Source organism: Microtus ochrogaster, chromosome 6 (genome assembly GCF_000317375.1).
Source record: "Microtus ochrogaster isolate Prairie Vole_2 chromosome 6, MicOch1.0, whole genome shotgun sequence".
Lineage (NCBI taxonomy): Eukaryota > Metazoa > Chordata > Mammalia > Rodentia > Cricetidae > Microtus > Microtus ochrogaster.
This window is the reverse complement of record NC_022013.1, coordinates 46,031,701-46,051,943: the sequence shown is the minus strand read 5'-3', so window position 1 is coordinate 46,051,943 and position 20,243 is coordinate 46,031,701. Positions and strand designations below refer to the sequence as shown.

The 20,243-nt window shown below is 43.6% G+C and overlaps 2 protein-coding genes across 3 annotated transcripts in view; one reads left to right on the top strand and one right to left on the bottom strand.

Annotated features, from left to right (window-relative positions):
* Positions 1–116: 116 nt before the first annotated feature.
* On the bottom strand, positions 117–14,913 carry C6H3orf49 (chromosome 6 C3orf49 homolog). Its single transcript, XM_026779828.1, has 5 exons — positions 14,789–14,913; positions 11,602–11,924; positions 5,278–5,402; positions 700–813; positions 117–319 (listed from the first exon to the last, which is right to left on the bottom strand). The coding sequence occupies exons 1-5, from the start codon at positions 14,911–14,913 to the stop codon at positions 122–124; spliced, it is 885 nt and encodes a 294-aa protein (XP_026635629.1). The 3' UTR covers positions 117–121.
* Positions 14,914–18,832: 3,919 nt separating this feature from the next.
* LOC101988975 (cadherin-related family member 3) overlaps positions 18,833–20,243 on the top strand; it is a 76,595-nt gene continuing 75,184 nt past the window's right edge. For both annotated transcript variants that reach the window (XM_005348662.3, XM_013346825.2), the window contains exon 1: positions 18,833–18,959. In XM_005348662.3, coding sequence (XP_005348719.1) covers positions 18,917–18,959 — 43 coding nt within the window. In that variant the 5' untranslated portion in view covers positions 18,833–18,916. The remainder of the gene's footprint in view (positions 18,960–20,243) is intronic.

The window sequence follows — 20,243 nt, the reverse complement described above, 5'->3', positions numbered from 1 at the left end:
TGTGCAAGGGTCTGCACTTGCTGTGGCATAGGTTAGGCTCAGATGGGGGCCTCGGCTACTGCTCTGTCTTCCACCTTGTTGGAGGCAGGCTCTCTTTGCTGCCATGCTGTGTACTTGGAACTCAGAGGCAGCAGCAGGCGCATGGGCAGCATGCGCTGCTCAGCTTGTACTTCCTTGTGGTTCTCTTGGAAAGCCTTTGGAACTGCTTCGAAGACTGCAGGATCTCAGCCCCTAGGAACTCACACTGCTGCAGCTCCGCATGTCTTTGGGCCAAGAGCTTCGTGCATTTGTCAGTCACTCTTTCTATGAGGTCGTCCACCTGTGGTAAATACAAAGACATGAAACTGCTAAAAGCAAAAAACAGTTGTTTTCCTTGCAAGTGCTAAAGTAATATTCTAATTCAGCTCATAGCAAACAGAGCTTGAACAGATTTACCACATAGGGGCTAAGCCGACCTCCTTTTCTTCTCAAGCCAGTGTGTGACTCATTTTAATGGAATTCGCTTAATATTTATTAGGTGCTCAGTGTCATCCTAGGTCCCCTTTGCAGTCCCTTAGCTACTCTCAGAAGCCCCCCACTGACAGTATTTCTTAATGGTGATTGTTAATTATGCCCTGCTCCATGCTGTCTTACAAGGCAAATCGTTGAGTTAAGCCTGCTCTCTGGTGCCTCTAAAATAGAAAAGTCTTTGCCCGCGACCTGCATTTGAAGCTTCCCCACTGTCAGCTCTGGGTTCTGGAGGATGTCTTCCGTGCTCTGTTTCTTCTTTTTGAGTGCTGGGAAGTGTGGTCTCTTTTTTGATGAATATGGTACCTATTGTCCAAATGCAAAACGTCCATTAGGAAATGACTGTCAGTTCTACACTAGCAATCAACACTCATCCCCGGACAGTCTCACAAAGGAGGTTGTTTGCCAGGTAACACAGGCGAAATCTGTATTGCCCTTGTGCCAAGAGCTCTCTGTAGAGTTCTGTAGGGTGCAAAGAAATAAGACTATTGGGCTCCGAAAGGATAGACAGTGTCAGGGAAAAAAGCAGGTCACTGGAGAAGACAAGCATTTGCTCTGGCTGCTGAGCACGGAGTGCGGGCTGGTGGGGGCCAGTGCATGGGGGATGCTGGCTGGTGGGGGCCAGTGCACGGGGGATGCTGGCTGGTGGGGGCCAGTGCACGGGGGATGCTGGCTGGTGGGAGCCAGTGCACGGGAATGCTGGCTGGTGGGAGCCAGTGCACAGAGTATGCTGGCTAATGGGGGCCCGTGCATGGGGGATGCTGGTTTGTGGGGGCAGAGAGCAGGGCCATGTTTAGGTCCTACCCTTTGAAAAAGGTACAGACCATCCCTGCCCTGCTAGCTTTCTCATACCTAACCTTCCCTGATTCATTGAAAGAGCCCATCTGAGGGGCTTGGCATTGTGTTTTCTCTTTTGCTGTGTAGGCCCAAGCTAGCCTAGAACTCACCCTGTACCCCAGACTGGCCTCATCAACCCAAGACCTTTGTCTCCTGAGTACACCACTACGTCATGCTAAAACCCCACTCTTTCCTCCTACCCAGCTAGTTTTTTCTACTAAGCATCTACTGTAATTGGTGGGTGCTAAGTATTCCTGTGCTTGATCAGTATGACCATGGCATGGCATGTTTTGTAAGCCAGGATGAATGAGGAATGGCACAGAGAAAACAGGCCTTCTATGGAGGGCACCTCTTTGCAATTCCTGTTAGTTTCCCTGAGGCATTGTGTTTCAGAAGGAAATTGGAAACTGGTGCTGGAGGGATGACTCAGTGGTTGAGAGGCTGTTCTTCCAGAGGTCCTGAGTTCAGTTCCCATCAACCATACCGTGGCTCACAACCATCTGTAATGAGATCTGGTGCCCTCTTCTGGCCATCAGGCATACATGCAGCAGAATACTATACATTTAAGAAAAAAAAAAGTAAATTCTTGCCTGGCAGTGGTGGCATAGGCCTTCAATCCTAGCAGTGGAAGACAGGCAGATCTCTCTGAATTCGAGGCCAGCCTGGTCTACAGAGCAAGTTCCAGGACAGTCTGCAAAACATATAGAGAAATCCTGTCTTGAAATGCCCCATCTCAAAAAAAAAAAAAAAAAAGTTGAAAACCTGCATTTTTGTTTGAAATGTCCTAATTCTAAATTTTGGATAAGTAATTCATAATTTATATGTCATTTGGAGAGCATTGTGAGGGCTAACTAAAACCTTTCTATAGCAGTTGACAACCTCTGATAAAATGGTTTTTTGGTACGTAGGAATCCTTAATTATAGCCAGAATTCTCCATCTTCTCATCAGTGCCATTTATACCCTGAGAAGACTTTGTCCTGAAATTGTGATCTTATTTTCCTGAAGTTTTAGATTGGTGCCTTTCCCAATTAGCTCTATAGCTCAACAGGAATTGGATCTATGATGTGAGACTAGGGACTCAGATTTCACTTTTCCCATAAGTATATCCATTTGACCCACTGCCATTATACAAGATTATCCTTACCCCACACTACTCTACGGTGTCTTGGTTTAATAATTCCATCCTCTACTGGATTATAATTTCCGTAAAAAGCAAGACCATATTCCATCAGATCTTCCCTGTCGTCCCCAAGCCCAGATGTTGCCTAGACTAGAGTTACAATAAATACCTGACAGCCCTAAAGCAAAACTCAGACTTGCTATGGTGCACTGACAGTGATAGTCAGGAGTGCTGCTTGACGGACCTTCTGCAAGGCTAGAAGTGTGTTTCTGTGCTGTTGAGTACAAAAAGATACAAGCTGCATGCAGTTAGTGAGCACTTAAGTAGCTGTGTGTGTGTGTGTGTGTGTGTGTGTGTGTGTGTGTGTGTGTGTGTGTTGGTGATGTGGGGAAGGACTGTTGTCTGAGATAGAGTTTTTTTATGTAGCCCTGGCTATCCTGCGTAGACCAGGCAAGCCTTTAGCTTAGATCTGCCAACCTCTGCCTCCTAAGTGTTGAGATTAAAGGTTTGTGCCACCACCACCCAGCCTGAGAAACTACATATTTAATTCTTTCTAATTGAATATAGTCAAATGTGGCTGTCACATAATATAGTTAATACTTAATCGGGGGAGGGGGAGGGAAATGGGAGGCGGTGGCAGGGAGGAGGCAGAAATCCTTAATAAATAAATAAATTTAAAAAAAAAGAATGTGGTTGGGGAGGGGGAGGAATCATGCTTGTTAGGTGTGAGGCCTGAAGTCAATTCCCAGAATCTCCGAATGAGAACCCTCAGCCTGTACTGGAAACCGGGCTCTCCCATGCCTTCTCACAAATCGCAAACTTCAAGTCATCCCCAAAAAATGTTTTCCCAGAATTGGGACCATTTCTGAGTAGAAAGTTGAAGCCTTTGCAGCCTATCGTGTAACTCTCTGTAGAACAGGCTGTCCTTAAACTCACAGAGATCCACCTGCCTCTGCCTCCTGCGTGCTGGGATTGAAGGTGTGCACCACCACCACCCGGCCCCCAGGGTTTTGTTTTTACAATAATCTAAACAACTTGGAAGGGAGATGCCCACAGTATCTGGGACTCAGGAAGCTGAGGTAGGGACATTGTTGGATTCTGAGAATTTGAAATCATCCAAGGCAACAAAATGAGATCCTGTCTCAAACCATTCAAACAACAAAAACAACCCAGCTGGGTGTGGTGGCACACACCTTTAATCCCAGCACTCAGGAGGCAAAAGACTGGCAGATCTCTTAAATTTGAGACCTGCCTGGTCTACATAGTGAGTTCAGGACCATAGATAGACCATAGATAGACATAAATAGACTGTCTAGAAACTGATAATAATTTTCAAAAAAGAAAGTAATTCTTAATCTGAGCACCTTGGTCTCGGACACTTTTTTTTTTTTTTTGGTTTTTCGAGACAGGGTTTCTCTGGTTTTGGAGCCTGTCCTGGAACTAGTTCTATAGACCAGGCTGGTCTCGAACTCACAGAGATCCGCCTGCCTCTGGTCTCGGACACTTTTGAAGATAAGGGTCAGCTAGATGGATTAGCAGGTAAATGTACCACCAAGCCTGAGGACTTGAATTGGAGTCCCCAAGACCCACATGGCAAAAGGGGAGTCAACCAAGGCAAGCTGCTGTCAGGCCTACACACACACACTCATACATAATTAGCAAACAAACTAAAAGATATCTTTGGTTTATGCTCAGGATTGCCTACAAAGTTTATTTTTATTTTTTTGAGACAGGGTTTCTGTGTTGCTTTGAAGCCTGTCCTGGAACTAGCTCTTGTAGACCAGTCTGGCCTCAAACTCGCAGAGATTCACTTGCCTCTGCCTCCCGAGAGTGCTGGGATTAAAGGCGTGTGCCACCACCGCCCAGCAAAGTTTATGTACTACAAAACCAATAAATACACCACAGGGACCTGCATATGAAATTCAGTAGGTAAGATTTTTGCTGTGCATGTCTGAGGTCCTGAATTCCATCTTGAGAGCCCAAGTTTTAACAATGAAAACAAATCCAGACGTGGTGGTACACTCTCATAATCCCAGCACTGGGAAAACAGACTTGGGCAGGTGTCTGAGGCTTGGTGCCCAGGCATCCTTACCTACTCCCTGAGCTCAGATCAAGTCTCAGAGCCAAATAATCAGTTCCTGAAGTAGCATGGCTCTCACATGCACACACACGTGTAGGTGCACATGTGTGTGTATGCACACCAACAGAACAGAGCATTCCACATACAGAAAGAAAACCTCAATGCTTAAGTTTACAAATTTGAATTTATTCTAGACTGCTTTCAGCTTGTCTGCAGGTTGGACATGCTTGGGTCATCTAGCCATAATAATGTCTGATATTGTAAATGTAGCCATCTGAATTAATTCACTTTTGATTTTAGGTTAAAATTAAATAACACTAATTCAGTTGTCTGCTCACACTGGCCACATTTCCACTCCCAGACCACACACGTGACTAATAGCTGCTTTTTCTGAGGAATGCTGCCGTCTGTGCAGAGTTGCTGCAGGCAGCACCACCCTCCACGTAGCGTCTGGATTGGCCAGACTCCTAGTGTGGGGCTGCAGCTTTTGAACAATTCAGTGAGTCTGCACAAAGCTCCAGACTCTAGCGTAGGCCAAGCTGTGGAATGGGCTGAAGAGTGAGTCAAAAACAGGAAGATCTGATTTGGAAAAACCCTCCCCCTTGTGCCTTAGTTCCTTGGAGGAAAGACAGAAGCAGCAGAAGGTCAAAGAGAACTTGGTATTTGTTAAAACCCAGAGAAACCAATTTACATTGGTCTTTCAGGGCTAGCTAGCTGAAGCCAGCACCTTACCTTCTGCAGCCCCGGAGGAAGTGATGTCACAGATAACCGCTTGGTGGTTCTTCTGGCTCGGAGGAGCTGGTTTCCTCCGGTTACCTCTTCTGCCTCTGCTTCAACAACATCCAGCTGTATAGTTGCTTAAAGAGGTGGAGGAAAGAATATGTAAGGACCGCATTGCAAACATGGTCTCCCTGAGCAAAATCATTCTGGAAAATGGCATTATGTGCTGCTATGCTGCCTGGGAAACTTTTCTCCGCGGGACTGAAAATAAAAACAGACTTGCTTTTCTGGTATTAGGCTTCCTTCTGCACACAGCTGACTTTTGTAGTGGCTATTACCCCTTCTGGGAGCTTTACTTTGCCCTGCATGGTTTTCACTTAGGCCATGATGGGATTAGGGAAAGGGGCCTTCAACTGCGAGGGTTAAATCAGTGTAATAGAGCAAACTTTACTTTGCTCTCCCGAAATCCAGCCAAGACTTAGTCGCTCACATACTGTCAAGATGCATGTCCCACATCTAAGAGCCTTTCCTTAACATTTTTAAAGGATTTTTCTTTTTATGTTTGAGTTTTTTGTTTTTCATTTGTTTTTACGTTTTTTATGTGTTGCCTAAATGTGCACCAAATGTGTAGTGTCTGCAGAGACCAGAGAATGGTCTTGGAATCCCTGGACGGTTGTAAGCCCCCATGGGGGTGCTAAGAACTGCCCTGCCAAGCAGCAAGTGCTGTTAATCCCTGAACCATTTCTCGTTCCAAGTAGAGGCGTTCTTAATTATTTTATTCTATGACTTTAGTCTCAACTCAGTAGACATAAAAGCAAATTTAAAATGCAACTATAGGGTCAGGGAGATGACTCAGTGGGTGAGGGCACCTGCCACCAAGCCTGAGTTCAATGCCCAGGACTGACATGGTTGAAAGTGAGAACCGATTCCCACAGGTTGTCCTCTGACTTCCACATGAATGAGTTCACGCACGTGCGCGCGTGCTTGCACACTCACACACACACACACACACACTTACACAATACAGTTCTAAAAGATTTTAATGTGTGCAGGTGTGTATGGACATGTGCACATATAGAGGGCAGAGGGGGTATCATATCCTCAGGGCTGCAGTTACAGGCACTTATGAACCTGCCGACATACGTGTTGGAAACTGGATTCAGATCTGAAAGAGCAGCACATGCTCATAAACCATGGAGCCGTCTTCCTAGTTCTGTAATGAATAAGGGGTTGGAGAAGGGGCTCAGCGGTTAGAAACACTAACTCTTTTTTCAGAGGACCTCGGTTCAATTCCTAGAACCCACATGGCAGCTTATAACCATCTCCAATGTTAGATCTGATGCCCTCTTCTGGCTTCTGCAGGTACCAGGCCCACACACAGTGTACTGACATACATGCAAGCAAAATACCCATATGCATAAAATAAAAGATATAAATGTAAAAAAAATGTAATAAAAATAATAAAGTGACACCATAGAGACTCCAGGTTAAGACGGCCAACTAGGAACTGTCTCCTTCTGACCTGGTGATGGAGGAGAGCTAGCCAACTAGGAACTGTTGCCATGTGACCTACCCGGTGACAGAGAGGAGAGCTAGACCATGAAACAGTGTGCTGTATCCCAAAGACGAGGACGCATTTAAGAGGGCCACAGAAGACAACCAAAGAATGTGCTGAAAATGACTGGTAATGTCATCCCCAAAAGGACTAAGCCCAGCTGGACACAGATTCCAGCTCCAGATGTCCGTTGGGAATGAGGGAGGGGAAAGAGAAGCGTCATTCAAGGGCTAACCTAGGCAGCCCTGGCGAAAGGAGCTGGGCCCTGCTCCTCAAGATAGGCCTGCAGCACTCACGAGCGTCAAATAGAAAGGTTTTGTGGAGACAGATTTCCTTTATCAATAAGTGGACAGTTGAGAGGAATTCTGTTTTCTCCAGTCTCTATGAGTGCAAGGACAGTGGTGAGGATTCGTTGTTTAAAATGGGCTACCCCAGGGGTTCTGAGAAGAGCCTAAATTTAACTGGCCACATCCTCAAGAATTTGAGTCAGTCCTGGGAGGGCATGATGTTGACAAACTGAAAAGTGTGGCTAATCAGGCAGAGAGAAAGCTTGGCTCAGGTAGTGCCTAGGACAAGGTAGTCAATTCTGGGAGCCCTGAACCTACAACCAGTAGGCAGATCAAGTTCTGAACCCACATATCTACCATACTCAGCATTTAAACCCAGCTTAGGATATATGAGACCTGGTCTCAAAAGTCAATAAGTAGATAAATAAAAATTTAAAAATCAGTGGCTGGTGATTGTAAAACAATAACAAATTTGCCAAGGAAGAAATGAAGGGAAAATCCCTTTCACAGTTGCTTCAAATGAACGAACAAACGAACAAAAAATACCAACAATAAATATTAAGAATTAAACCAAGTGAAGGATTTCTACAGCAAAAAAAAAACCATAAAATACGGAAGAATGGACTGAAAAGTTCACTTCCCACACTGTAGTAGTCGGAGGCTCTGGATCAGGGGTTTGTAACTCGCAGACCAGATGTTTTCATTACAATTCAATTTAATTAAGAAAAAACTTCTCACCTAGCAGTGAGGGCATACACTTTTAATCCCAGCACTCAGGAGGCAGAGGCAGGCGGATCTCTGTGAGTTCAAGGCTAGCCTGGTCTATAGAGTGAGTTCCAGGACAGCCAGGGCTAACTATTCTGAGAATCCTGTCTAAACAACAACAAAAAAAGAAAGAATAAGAAAGAAAGAAAGAAAGAAAGAAAGAAAGAAAGAAAGAAAGAAGAAAAGAGAAAAGAAAGAAAGAAAAAGAAAAAGAGAAAAACTCACAGATGCACCCAGCTGCTTGGGTTTAATTTCAGAGGTCGTTAAGTTGACAACTAAGAATAACCATCACACAAACTTAGGAATTTTTAGATTTAATGTTCTGAAAATGCACATATTACCAAAAATTGTCTATAGATTCAACAAAGTTTTTATCAAAATTCTGATAGCATTCTTCAAAGGCAAGGCAAAACCATCCTAAAAATTCTATGGAAACACAAATAACCTCATGTAGCATGGCTGGGCAGAAAGAGAGAGCTGGGGTTGTGGGTCCATGGAAGACTCAGCTTCCAGGGACTGAGACACCCCTTCCCCTTCGCTCAAGGCCTTTTAAAAATTGTTCTCCAATTTACTTCTTTAGCAAGTTTATTTCCATATCCCCAAACATACTAACTAAACTTCGAAAAGGACAATGCCAAATACAAATTCTCAATTAAGGAGTATCACAGTGCGCTGCATTTTTCCCAACCAAGAATTGCATAGGCTTTGTGCCCTTATGACTCAAGACTCACCTAAGTTAAACAGAAGGTGCTGAAGACAATGGGGAAACCAGGCTAAGTGCTGACATTTTGGAGCCGGCCAGCTGCAACTGTGTAGGAGTTCACCCTACACAGAGTCATGCAAATCCTTGTCTCTGTCTACACTACAGAGCCATAGTGACAAACACAGCCTCGTACTGACGCTCAAACAGACACATACACCAGTGGAGGATGAGCAATACACCCCATGACTACAGCCACCTAACACTGAACAAAGGCGTCAAAACATCCACTCAAACCCAACAAGCCTCTTCAACAACAATAGATATCTACACCCAAAACAATGAAACCAAATCTGAAGCTCTCACCATGCACAACTGATTCCAAACAGATCAAAGATCATGTAAGATCCCAACCCCTGAGACTGCTATAGGATGACATGTGCAAAGCATTTCAAGTCATTGGCATGGAGAAGGTCTTCCCAGATACAACTCCAATAGCATGGAGAGTAAATCTGCTAAATGAGCTTGCATGAAATTAACAGTTTCTATTAAAATTAATGGGGATGGACTAGAAACTCACTTAGTAGAAGAGAAAAAACATCAGCAAAACAAAGTAAGGGAGTATTAGCTCCTTCAGGCCAAGCCAAAACACAGGCTTCTAACTAAACAATATGTGGTCAGAGTTTGAGTATCACACTTGTCTGACAGAAGACTCACAGGGCCGAGAGTCTATTGGCACCCAGGGAAGGAAGCAGAACTGAGGCTTTCAAATCTGACAGCTATTTAAGAGATATGTGAAGCTCATCTTTCAAGAGAGAGAGAGAAACATTTAACTTCTCACTTTGGTTTATATCTTTATAAAAAACCGCACTCCACATCTGACTTTCCAGTCCTTTGAGCAGTGTCCCCAGATGTAGTATTGTAGCCACTAAGTAGCACTTTGTAGATGGCCGGCTGTGAGGAGACACGCCCACTTAGTTCTATGCGTGGTTCTCTCCTGTGCTCTTCTGTATTCCATTGCTACTTATGTCTGCTGACTCTAAGGAGATGTAGCATAATAATGAATCTAGACTTAGGAAGAAAGCTGTCTGTAAAATGTTTGCTTTGCAAAGGTGAGGGCTCCAGTTCAGACCCCACAGCCCTCGTGAAAAAGACAGAGAAGATCAAACACGTGGATCTCTGTGGCTCTGCCACCAGCCAGCCTAGCTTGATCAGCGAGCTCCATCTCAAAACAAACAGTCGTTCATGGTACTTGAAGAGAAATCTTAGTGAAAAGATTGAGTATCCCAACCAAGATAATAACATCACATGGATGAGTAGAGATTTGGCTCTTTTGGCTGGAGATGCAGCTCACTGGTAGCGCACTTGTGGTTCTCCATGTCCTGATGGACTTGCTCAAAAATGTAATAGGATATTTTCTTTGAGTCTGCCAACATTACATTACAGGTGTGTGTGTGTGTGGGGAATCATCAGCCCCCCCCCCCACACACACACACAGGGATTACTGGAAGTTACTGGTTCCTGGGAGAGAGTCATTTTTTTCAAAGGCATAGGCACTAAATAAGTTATCCAAGTAAACTTCCACCTCATGAAAACAACCCTAATTAAACTCAGTGGGTCTCTCTCTTACACACACACACACACACACACACACAACCAAAAACATGAAAATAGGAAGGGAGCTTGTAGGACGTGGGGAAGGGTTTTCAGCAGGAGAGAGAGAGAGTGTAATAATGGGGTAAAAAGAAATCACCCCAAAAACATGCATTCATGAAGTTGTCAAAGAGTAAGAATATGTAAATATATTGGTGTTAAAATTATGTAAATGATGGGGCTAGAAAGATGTCTTAGTGGTGAAGAGCTCTGTCTGCCTTTCGAAGATCTGGGTTCAGTTCCCAACACGCATATGGTGGCTCACAACTATCCGTAGGTCAAATCCTGCAGGTCTGAGCTCTTTTGGCCTCTGTGGAGCTCCAAGTAAAGATGTGGAACACAGACATAAGCAGGCAAAAGAAAACACCCATACTCATAAGGTTTAAAAATACATAAACATAGACCAAGCCTCCTTTATGTCTTGCCAGTTATAAATTCCATTCTTCCAGTTCTCCGTACCCTCTCTGCTGCTGGAACTAGAATCTTAGGAGGCTCTATTACTCTTCCTCTCTAAGTAAAACAAGAATCACATCAGAGTTTGACTTTCTAATGTATGTGTATATATGTGTGTCTACACTTACGCTTATGTGTGCATATACATTCAAAATAAAAATGAGTTTAGAAGCCAGATGGTGGTGGCTCAGGCCTTGAATCCCACAAGTCAGATCTCTGAATTTCAGGTCCACCTGAACTCCAGAGCAAGTTCTAGAACAGCCAGGTCTACGCAAAGAAACCCTGCCTTGAAAAACACAAACAGAAACAAACGAACCAAGTGAGTTTAGACGGGACTAGGCAACTTCCTAACCAGACTCAGAGGAACCTTAAAGACAATATAATCCATTTCTCTCAACTTTCATAGATATATTAAGTTGTATCCATATATGAATGAGCCAACTGAGGGGGAATCCTGTGGAGTATGGAATTTGGTTCAGTTGACATAGTAGGAGGTGGTGACCTTGTGGTTTAGACAAGCCCCTCAGAGTTGCCGTGCCTAGAAGAGAAGCCTCTCTTTCTGTCACCGTGACAGGATACCTGAGATAATTATCCTAGGAAGAGAGACAGTTATTTGGGTTCAGATCTTAGATTTTCAAGGGGTAACAAATAGCAAGGGTGGGTAGTGTGTAATGGTGCCAAGTCACACTTTATGATCAGGAAGTCAAAGAGAGAGACAATGAGTTCAGTTGGATCTCACATTCCCCTTGCTAGGGCATGTCTCCAATGACTTAGGGAAATCCCCACCAACCCCACTTCCTGATAACAAAGCCAAAGAGACAAGCCAGGGCAAGTGTCTTTGGGGACATTCAACAACCAAACTACAGTCCATTCTTGTTTTCCTGGTCCTCTCGACTACTTAATATTAAATAGCAGTTGGTTACCATTCTGGGAGAGCTTTCTCATCCTTGGCTTGGCAAACAACCTAGGAGACTGAAGCTCCTTGACCAGTCTAGACAGCAGGCCTTGTGTGTTGGAGAGGGCAGCTTCCTTCCGTTTTGCAGAGCTCCCCCTGCCAGCATGGGCTGACTGGCTTCCACATCTGCAGGACAACACTTTCCCCAAAACAGTCTTCATTTTCTTCATCAGGTTTCTTTTCTGATTGTTTTGTGTTGCATGAAATTCCAAGTCGCTTTCACTCAATGATTCCTCTTTGGGGACCAGGACACTTTGTTTAGCTAAGTTGGTAGACACAGCTCTGTGCCATCTAAACAAAAATTTAAACAAACAGCATTAATAATATAAAACGTTTGAGGGCCAGAGACATGGCTCAGTCGGTTCAATGCAAGTGTGCAGACCTACATTCTGATCCCTAGAACCTATATAAAATGTTTGGTGGGGGCATGGAGATGGGAAGGTCACCAGGGTTGACTCAGCAGTCAGCCTAGTGAAGCAATAACAAGTTTCAGGATACGAGAGACCTTGCCTCAAGGGCATAAGGCAAAGAACCCTAGAGGAAGACAACTGATGTCCTCCTCTGCCCTCTGTCCTGGCATACACAGGCACCCCCTGCCCAGACACGCACACACCTTATGTACACCACGTACATACAACTGCTCACGTATTCTATAGCTGCTACTTCTTATTCCTTGAAGAATGTCATCTAAATGGATCCGTGCAGCGGATAACATTTCAAGCTTCGAGCATTTGTCTCTGCTTTGTTTTGATGTTTGGTTCTGGGGGTGGAACACACAGCTTTGGAAAGCTAGACAAGTATTGTACTAGTAAGCCCTACCCTCAGCTCCAGGACATTCATGTTTGTTAATAGAATTCTCTTGTGCTAACGTTTCCTTTCTTTCCATTACTGAGTGAGACACCACATTATGGATATACCATGCTGTGTTCAACCATCCACTCTTCGAAGGGCATTTGAATTGTTTCCACTTGGTGCTATTATGAAAAGAGCTATAAACTTTAGGGTATAAGCTTCTCTGGGAATGCAAATCTTCATTTCCTCAGCATGAAATTCCAGCTATAGCATGATTGCTTTGCTGCACTATATGATGGTATGTTTATATGTTATACATGTTTCTAATGTGGGTTAAAAGAAATTAATGCCCATCAAGGTGTTCTTCATAGACTACCTAATGTATCTGAGGTACCACTGCAAGGATGTTTTCATATTCCAGCAAAACATTACTCCAAAGTGGGTGCCTGTCGCTCAATGTCAGGGACAGCCACCGTTGGGAGAGATTCTAGGGGGCACACGGTCACCGGAGTTCAACGGCACTGGTCTCACGGCCACACCTTTGGACTGTATGCCCTTGGGCAGTTATTAATTTTATTTTACAAGATTTTGCTTTCTCTTTTAAAAATGGGTATAATCTTACAAGAAATCTGAAAATAGAAGGAAATAATTTGTGGCTTTGGATCCTAACAAAGTCTTTAATATGTGACAGACTTTATTAGTCTGAAGATTAGACGAGGAAGCACCTTCTAGAGGTGAAAGGAAGGCGGCCTCTTGGGCTGGACTCCTATCTGGAAGAAAGGCCACAGAAGGAAATAAGCACCTTCTGGGGTCATTATTCGCCCCAAGTCTTAATGATTTTGCAGAGCTGTTGCAATAAAGGGGGTCCCGAGGAAGATGCTCCCCTTTCTTACTTGCCCAAACATAACTTGTCAACCAGAATCGACCTTCTGTGGATCCCCTGAGACTCTTAAGAGCTTCAATGTTTTAATAACTTATACTACCATAGATATGTACATAGCCATGCTCGCACACAATAGAAATACACGGAACCAACCTCTCAGGTTACAACAACTGCGTTGCTTTAAGCAGGCAGTAGTGGCACAAATCTGTCATCTCAGCACGCAGGGGAATTAATGCAGGAGGACTGAGCACAAAGCCAGCCCCGGCTGTGACAAGACAATCAGCCTCAGAAACACAAATAAACACCCATGTCATGCTGATTTATATAACACGATTAGAGAAGGTCGCTTGTTCCAGGAAAGGAACTCCTGAGATGTCCGTACGGAAAGGAAGTTCCCTTTTTAAAGTTTCTGTTTGCTTTTGTTCTTGTTTGTTAGAAATGGGTTTGCTTCTCCACATTATTCCTCCTTAAACCCTGATTACTTTTTTTTTAATTTTAATAATTTTTATTGAGCTCTACATTTTTCTCTGCTCCTCTCCCTGCCTCTCCCCTCCTTTTCAACCCCCTCCCACGGTCCCCCTGCTCCCAATTTACTCAGGAGATCTTGTCTTTTTCTAATTCCCATATAGACTAGATCCATGTATGTCTCTCTTAGGGTCCTCATCGTTGTCTATGTTCTCTGGGATTATGATTTGTGGGCTGTAAACCCTGATTTCTTAGTGGAAGCAAACATCTCTATAATATTTTACTTTATACATGCAAGGGTAGAAGCTTGACCTGTGACACCTCAGCCCCTCAGACAAACATCTCATAGGCATTTCTCTGAGCTGTGGCTGCTGGGTCCACTGCGGAAGAGGCCCAAACACAACGGAAACTGAACTGCCAAACAGAATTTCCAAATTAAAGGGTGGCATGTTCTCAAGACTGTATTTCTTTATGGGTTTGTCACGGACAAGAAATACCAGGTCTGAGGCTGTTCTGAGGTTTCATTGAAGACTGTTCAAGGGGGAAACGGGACTAGAACACAATTCAGGAGTGGAAATTGCTTTAGCAGGGAGCAGAAAGCGCTGATTGTGGATGAATACAAAAACAATTAATACATTTCCACAATTGCCCATTCACTGGTGTGGGGGTGTGAGAAAACTAAAACACTGATATTGGAAAAGTATCATTTTAAGTACCAACTTAATACTGACATTAATCGCATATGACACATTAAAGCTCAAATTTGGGTGGAAAATAAAGCCCTTTCCTTGTTGAAATTGAGGCTTTTAAAAATGAAAAAAAAACAAAAAACAAAGACTTCGACAGCACTATACCCTGGCCCAAGGCAGCGCTTCCTCTGTCCTGGAACACATAGTCTAGATTTTAAAATTATGTTTAAAAGGAGACTCCACCTTCTGCAGTCTCATGAGAAGTCTTGCTTAATGAAAATCCCCAAAAGTACCGACGGGGAAGGAAACGAGCCTTTGTTACTTACCTTTCTACCCTCTTCCCTTTGAACGAGCCAGTTTTCCGTTTGGTCTGCTGAATTCTTCGGTACTGGCCAATCTTCCCATAGGCAAGCTTTAGGGGTTCAGGAGAGAACAGCCGAGGGTGTTCCATCCTGTCTGTTTCCCCTGGAATAACCGTTTGGGTCTCTTTAGCTCCTGAGCTAAGAACTAAACAAAATCATCATCTCGTGACAGAGAGCACTGCCTAACTTTTGGATGTTGGGTTCAAACTACCTAGGAAGAATTTGGAGTCTCCTCCTTTTTCTCGTCCATGTGTGATACTAGCTGTGTTTTACTTCAGGGGCTTCTAATGATGCAAGAGAGAGGAGCGTGGGGAATTCCACAGGACCCTGTGAAATGCCGCACAGAGAAGGCACATTCAGAGCAAGAAAGCCACAGGATAATTCATCATCATACTTAGAGCATGTGAGTTCCGTAAGGGAGGAAGAGACACGGGATCTTGAACTTCTCTGTCAAACCGGCGTCCCAGGGGACGCTCACCAAAAGGCAAGCTGTTCTTTGGCTGCCTCGGTGGCCACAGAAGAGGCTATTTCGTTACATCTTGAGTTTCTGCCGAAGACTTTTAAAGCACAAGGCTAAAAAATGTTCGGTACCTGGACCACTTGCACATTATTTCTGCGTTTATTTTATGGCTAAGAGCAAATTATACCTAGGTGAGAATTTGACCACGAGATGGCAGCAGCCACTAGGATATAAGTTTCATCTCAGTCCGAGTTACTGAGTTCAGCAGGACTGGATGGTTGAAAGGGAGCCTCTGGAAAACGGATGACAAACTACATAATTTACTGTTTCCTGTGTTTGTAGCCACCAGTAATTTATATTACACAAAGTGCATAGAATTTAGTTGGGGGTCTTGTTCAAATGCCGATTTCAATGCAGTACCTTTGAGATGGGACCCAATACACAAGTCTCACAGATTCTCAGGTGGTGGCGATAACGTTGGTACACGGGATTTTGTATGTTTGAATATCTTGGAGAAGAGCTTTAGCTGGAACAAGAGACTGAGAGTATGAGTTAGGGCTGAGTACATGCTTAACACCCCTGAGACTCTGGGTTCAAAACTCACACAAATAAATAAGAGGAATACACTGTGTAACATTGAGGTGCTAACATGGAGGGTTCAGGTGGTCCACTTGGGCTCCTGCTCCAGCCTGGTGGCATGGCCTGAGTCAAGACACTTCACCTGTTTGTGTTTATTTTCTTATCTTTCGTGTGGGAATGCTGCTGGTGCCATAGCTTTATAGTGAGTATAGAGAGATGCAGACACTCTGCTGTAGCAAGAAATGGACCTTAGGAAACATGGTGGACATCTCAGGATGCAGTGTAGGGGCCCACACTACACTGAGATGCTTTGGTGCATGGGCTGGAGCCCGTTCCACGGTTGGTTTTCCTCTAGGTGAAACTTGTCGGTATTGAATGAATTGATACATAAGTGAACAATGTCTTCAGCCGGGAGTTTTCATATAGTGATGGGTATTGCATCTTAATTCTGTGGATTCAATCAAACATGTGGTTGGCCATTGCTGATTTTACTTTACTTCAGGAAGAGAGAGGTATTGTACTCATGTGAGTGAGTGTTGTGTTCGTGTTTGTGTTCATGTGCCTGCATGAACTAGGCCGGGACATTTGAAGCTTTCACATCCGGTAGGTCACAGAACAACCTGAAGTATATAATCTGGCTACAAAAAATGTCCAGGGAAGAAGAACCAGGACACATACAGATGCCAGTGTTGAACTCGGACTGGATTTAAATCCTCCTTTTATACCTAATAAGCTGTGGGACCTTAGGAAATGGGAGAAAAAAACTCCCCGAGCCTCAGTTTTCTCATGTTTAAAATAGGGAATAATCAGCAACACCTCCCACCAGGGTGGAGTCTGTCTTTCAGTTCTCAACAAATATTTGAATGCCTAATGGTTGCTAGGCACTGATATGGACATCAGGGACACTGCCCTGCATAGCAACCCCCACCCCCCAACACACACACAGTCTGAACTATCTTAAAGTGCTACTGGGGAGAGGGACAACAAACACATGAAAGAAATCATTTCAGCTATGCTATGGAGAAATATACCATGGAGAAATAAAAAGGGATATTAGGATAAAATGGCAAGGGAGAGGGGCCACACTGGGTGGAAACACGGGGAAAGTCTCTCTGGTGGGGTCAGTGTGTGATGACCTTTATGTTCCAGACAGACAAAAACAGACACAAGGTGTGTATGTGATAAACGGAAGAAATAATCTGGGCCATACCAGCTAAGGGCTACACATCAATTTAAAGTTGTCTTGGCTTGATCTTCAGAGCAAGGGGAAGGAAAGTTAGCAGGGATTATAAGGAACTAGTCATTCATATGTATTTGGGGCAATCGGATCGAGCCTGGAAAGAAATTACTTAGAATTTTTGCTAAGATTTACAGTTCTTGAAGAAAAAGCTTACACTCTAGGTGTGTTTATAAATAAATTATTTCAGGACCTAATAAAGGCTGCTACATAAAACTAGAAAGCCGCCACAGAAAAAGTTACCAAGGGATCAAGGAAAGCCTCTTAGAAAGGGGACATTTGAGATGAGACATTCCATGGGACAAACTATGCTAAGCCTTGGGAGAAGCATTTAAAGAATAAATAACCTCTTAAGCAAGAACTGGGAGGTGAACTAGGCACGTAAGAGCAGAAAGATCAGTCTGGTAGGAATACAGGGGCGAGGGAGCGCATTGCACCTATGTCTTACTGCTCAAAAGATGCCCTGGAGCGGGAAGGCTGCACCTGTGGAAAAGGCATGCAGGGAATTAGTTCAGGGACCCCAGGTGGTGATGGTCCGTCGACAGGTGTATGAATTCAGAGAATGTTTATGACGTGTAAAGACTTGGATGTGGGTTGAGGGGGTTAGAATAGTTCAAATATAAGAACACAGGGGTTTGAGGCTATAATTAGAGTCATCATAAAGGGTTAAGGCTCACTTCTGGAAAAACAGAATTATAGTAGTTTCACTAAGGAGTATTCATCAGAGATAGAGACAGAAGTACAAATCCTAGCTTCCCCATAAATCTAGTTTTCTTTTCCTTAGCCCTCACAGTGCTTGGCTTGGCACCACCTCATGTGAGCATTTCCTGGTCATTTGTAGGTGTCCTTCTGAAAACCAATGAATCTTCTACAGCAGGTCAAAGTCTGGTTCAAACACAGCATCCCTTGCTCTCACCATTATCCTTCTGTTGAACACACATGAGATTGCATAATCCTATTTCAGTAACCATGGTAACGGTTGACTCCTATAGAGATAGCAATTGATTGCAATCTCTAAATCAGAGATTGCTAACACGACTCCCCGCAGGAGCCTGGAATGGATTTGTGAGAAGCAACGGGGTGTGACAGGGAGAGGTGGGAACTCTGGCAAACTGTAAAGTACTGGGACAATCAAATATTACCGAACCACAAATTTTTGAGCTCTCTGAGTATAAAATTATAATCCACAGCCCATAGTTAGCTTGGAGGGCACCACTTGCTGCCGTTTCCAGGTATTTTTGTGCTAACACTCCGAGGAGCCAGGGCTTCGCCATCGGTAGGCTTAGATCTGGTCCTCCTACGGCTGAGGTTTCACAACTTGAACTTCAGAACATTCAGACGGCTCTTGGCCACTTCCCGGCTGTTTTGGCATTTTCTCTCTAATCTGGTCCACTCAGCAACTCACAAACCCTCCGCAAATCCTGTAAACTGAGATTTCTAGCTTTTGGTTTTAAGCCTGGGAATAATGAACACACCAAGCAGGACAGGACAATGCAGGACAGGGTCATGAATAAATGAAATGCTTTTGAATCTTCATAAGCCAAGTGAACTCATTTCCTGAAAAGCCCCCACTAATGCTAACCACCTCCATTTTCACGCCCCAACCCCAAACACCCCATATCCACCCAAGTCCCTTTGCTGGAACTTTAGAGCTAAGCAGATAGGGTGTCACTTTACAGAGAAGTGTGTACCTGGTGCCTAGAGACGGTGACCTCAGAAGGTGACTGATTCCACACCAACAATATGAACGCCTTAGCAGTCGGCCAGCAAGGGCTGGAGCGCGGTGTCTGAAGCTGCTGGAGCCCTCCAGTCAACCATGCTTTCTTCCCATTTCCTCTTTCTGTTGCTTACTGCCTCAGGTGAGTGTTTCTGACTCTGGATACCTACGCCTGACAGTTGGATTGTCTTCCACTGGGCTCCCTTTGTATTCATTCTAGCAATTTCTTAGGGTTGGTGTTTTGAATTCCAGCGCTCCCTGGTTGTACCTCATTGGATAATCTACCTTCTTATCAAAATATTTTCATATGTACAGTTTATAAGTGGGAATAGGGCAAGTTCTCTGGGAGACAATGACCATCTCTGCCAGTATCTGAAGTCTGGAACCTCAGAGGCAAACTTCCATGGAAGCCTTACACATAAAACCTCACAGCGATAAAAAGATATATGTGGTAATATATCTTCAATAATAGCAAGAACTAGGGGAAACAGTATCAGTAGATGATCAGAATGACTGGTCCTATGTTCGTGACGTGGTGTCAGAGCAAGGTACTCTGGTACATAGGCAAAATGGTTTAGAACTATGAATTCAAGAATGTCTCTTTTAAATGTCCATCTGATTCATAATGAGGTAGACAGAGAAAGTACTAGAAATACATATACTAAGAATTTAGCAGGGACTATTTTTGAGGCTCCAGGTAGAAATGGAAGTGTTGGAAAATTGGGGATGAAAAATAGGTGATTTAAATTTTACTTTATTTTATATATTTTCCTATTTGATTAACATGAGTTTTATTTTGCATGAAAAAAGGCATGTGTCATGCCTTAGAAATACTTTAAATTATTGATTCATGTTGAAGTAATGTTTAAGTACTTTGGATCAAGTAAAATTATATTAAAATAATTATCTTAAAATAATTAAGAACCTTCAACAACGTGGTTCCTAGAAAACATTAAATTGCATTTTGAATGGACTTTGAATCATTATGGAATGGACAGACTACAGTCCAATGCTGTGGACAGCCTTACTTCAGTTTCAGTACCCTTTATACATGGGTGTCACAAAGAAAGCAGTCATCCAAGGAAGCTGTTTAAGTTCACAGAAACATGGTTAGAAACATATGTGAGTAAAGGCCAGTAAGCACATACTAAGTATTATCAGAGCAGCCCTTTCCCAGAACTTTCTAAGGACTTTTAATCCTAGAAGGGCTCTACATAAATTTTTCTTATTTGATTTTTTTTGTTATTGTTGAGAAAGGGTCTCACTGAGTGACCCTGGTAAGTCTGGACTTTGCTAGGTAGGGTGGCCTTGAATTTATTGAAATCCTCCTGCCTCTGCTTCCTGAGTGCTGGATTAAAAGTATGAACCTGTTGACTGATGCTGACCTATGCTTTTCTTTTCTTTTTTTTTCTTTCTTTTCTTTTTT

Coding starts and splice junctions, on each gene's coding strand:
- C6H3orf49 (XM_026779828.1), bottom strand. CDS start 14,913: ATGGAACACCCTCGGCTGTTCTCTCCTGAACCCCTAAAGCTTGCCTAT. Junction 5,403..11,601: donor GAGAAAGCTCTCCCAGAATG/GTAACCAACTGC, acceptor CACCTCTTTAAG/CAACTATACAGCTGGATGTT. Junction 320..699: donor TGGGGAAGCTTCAAATGCAG/GTCGCGGGCAAA, acceptor TATTTACCACAG/GTGGACGACCTCATAGAAAG.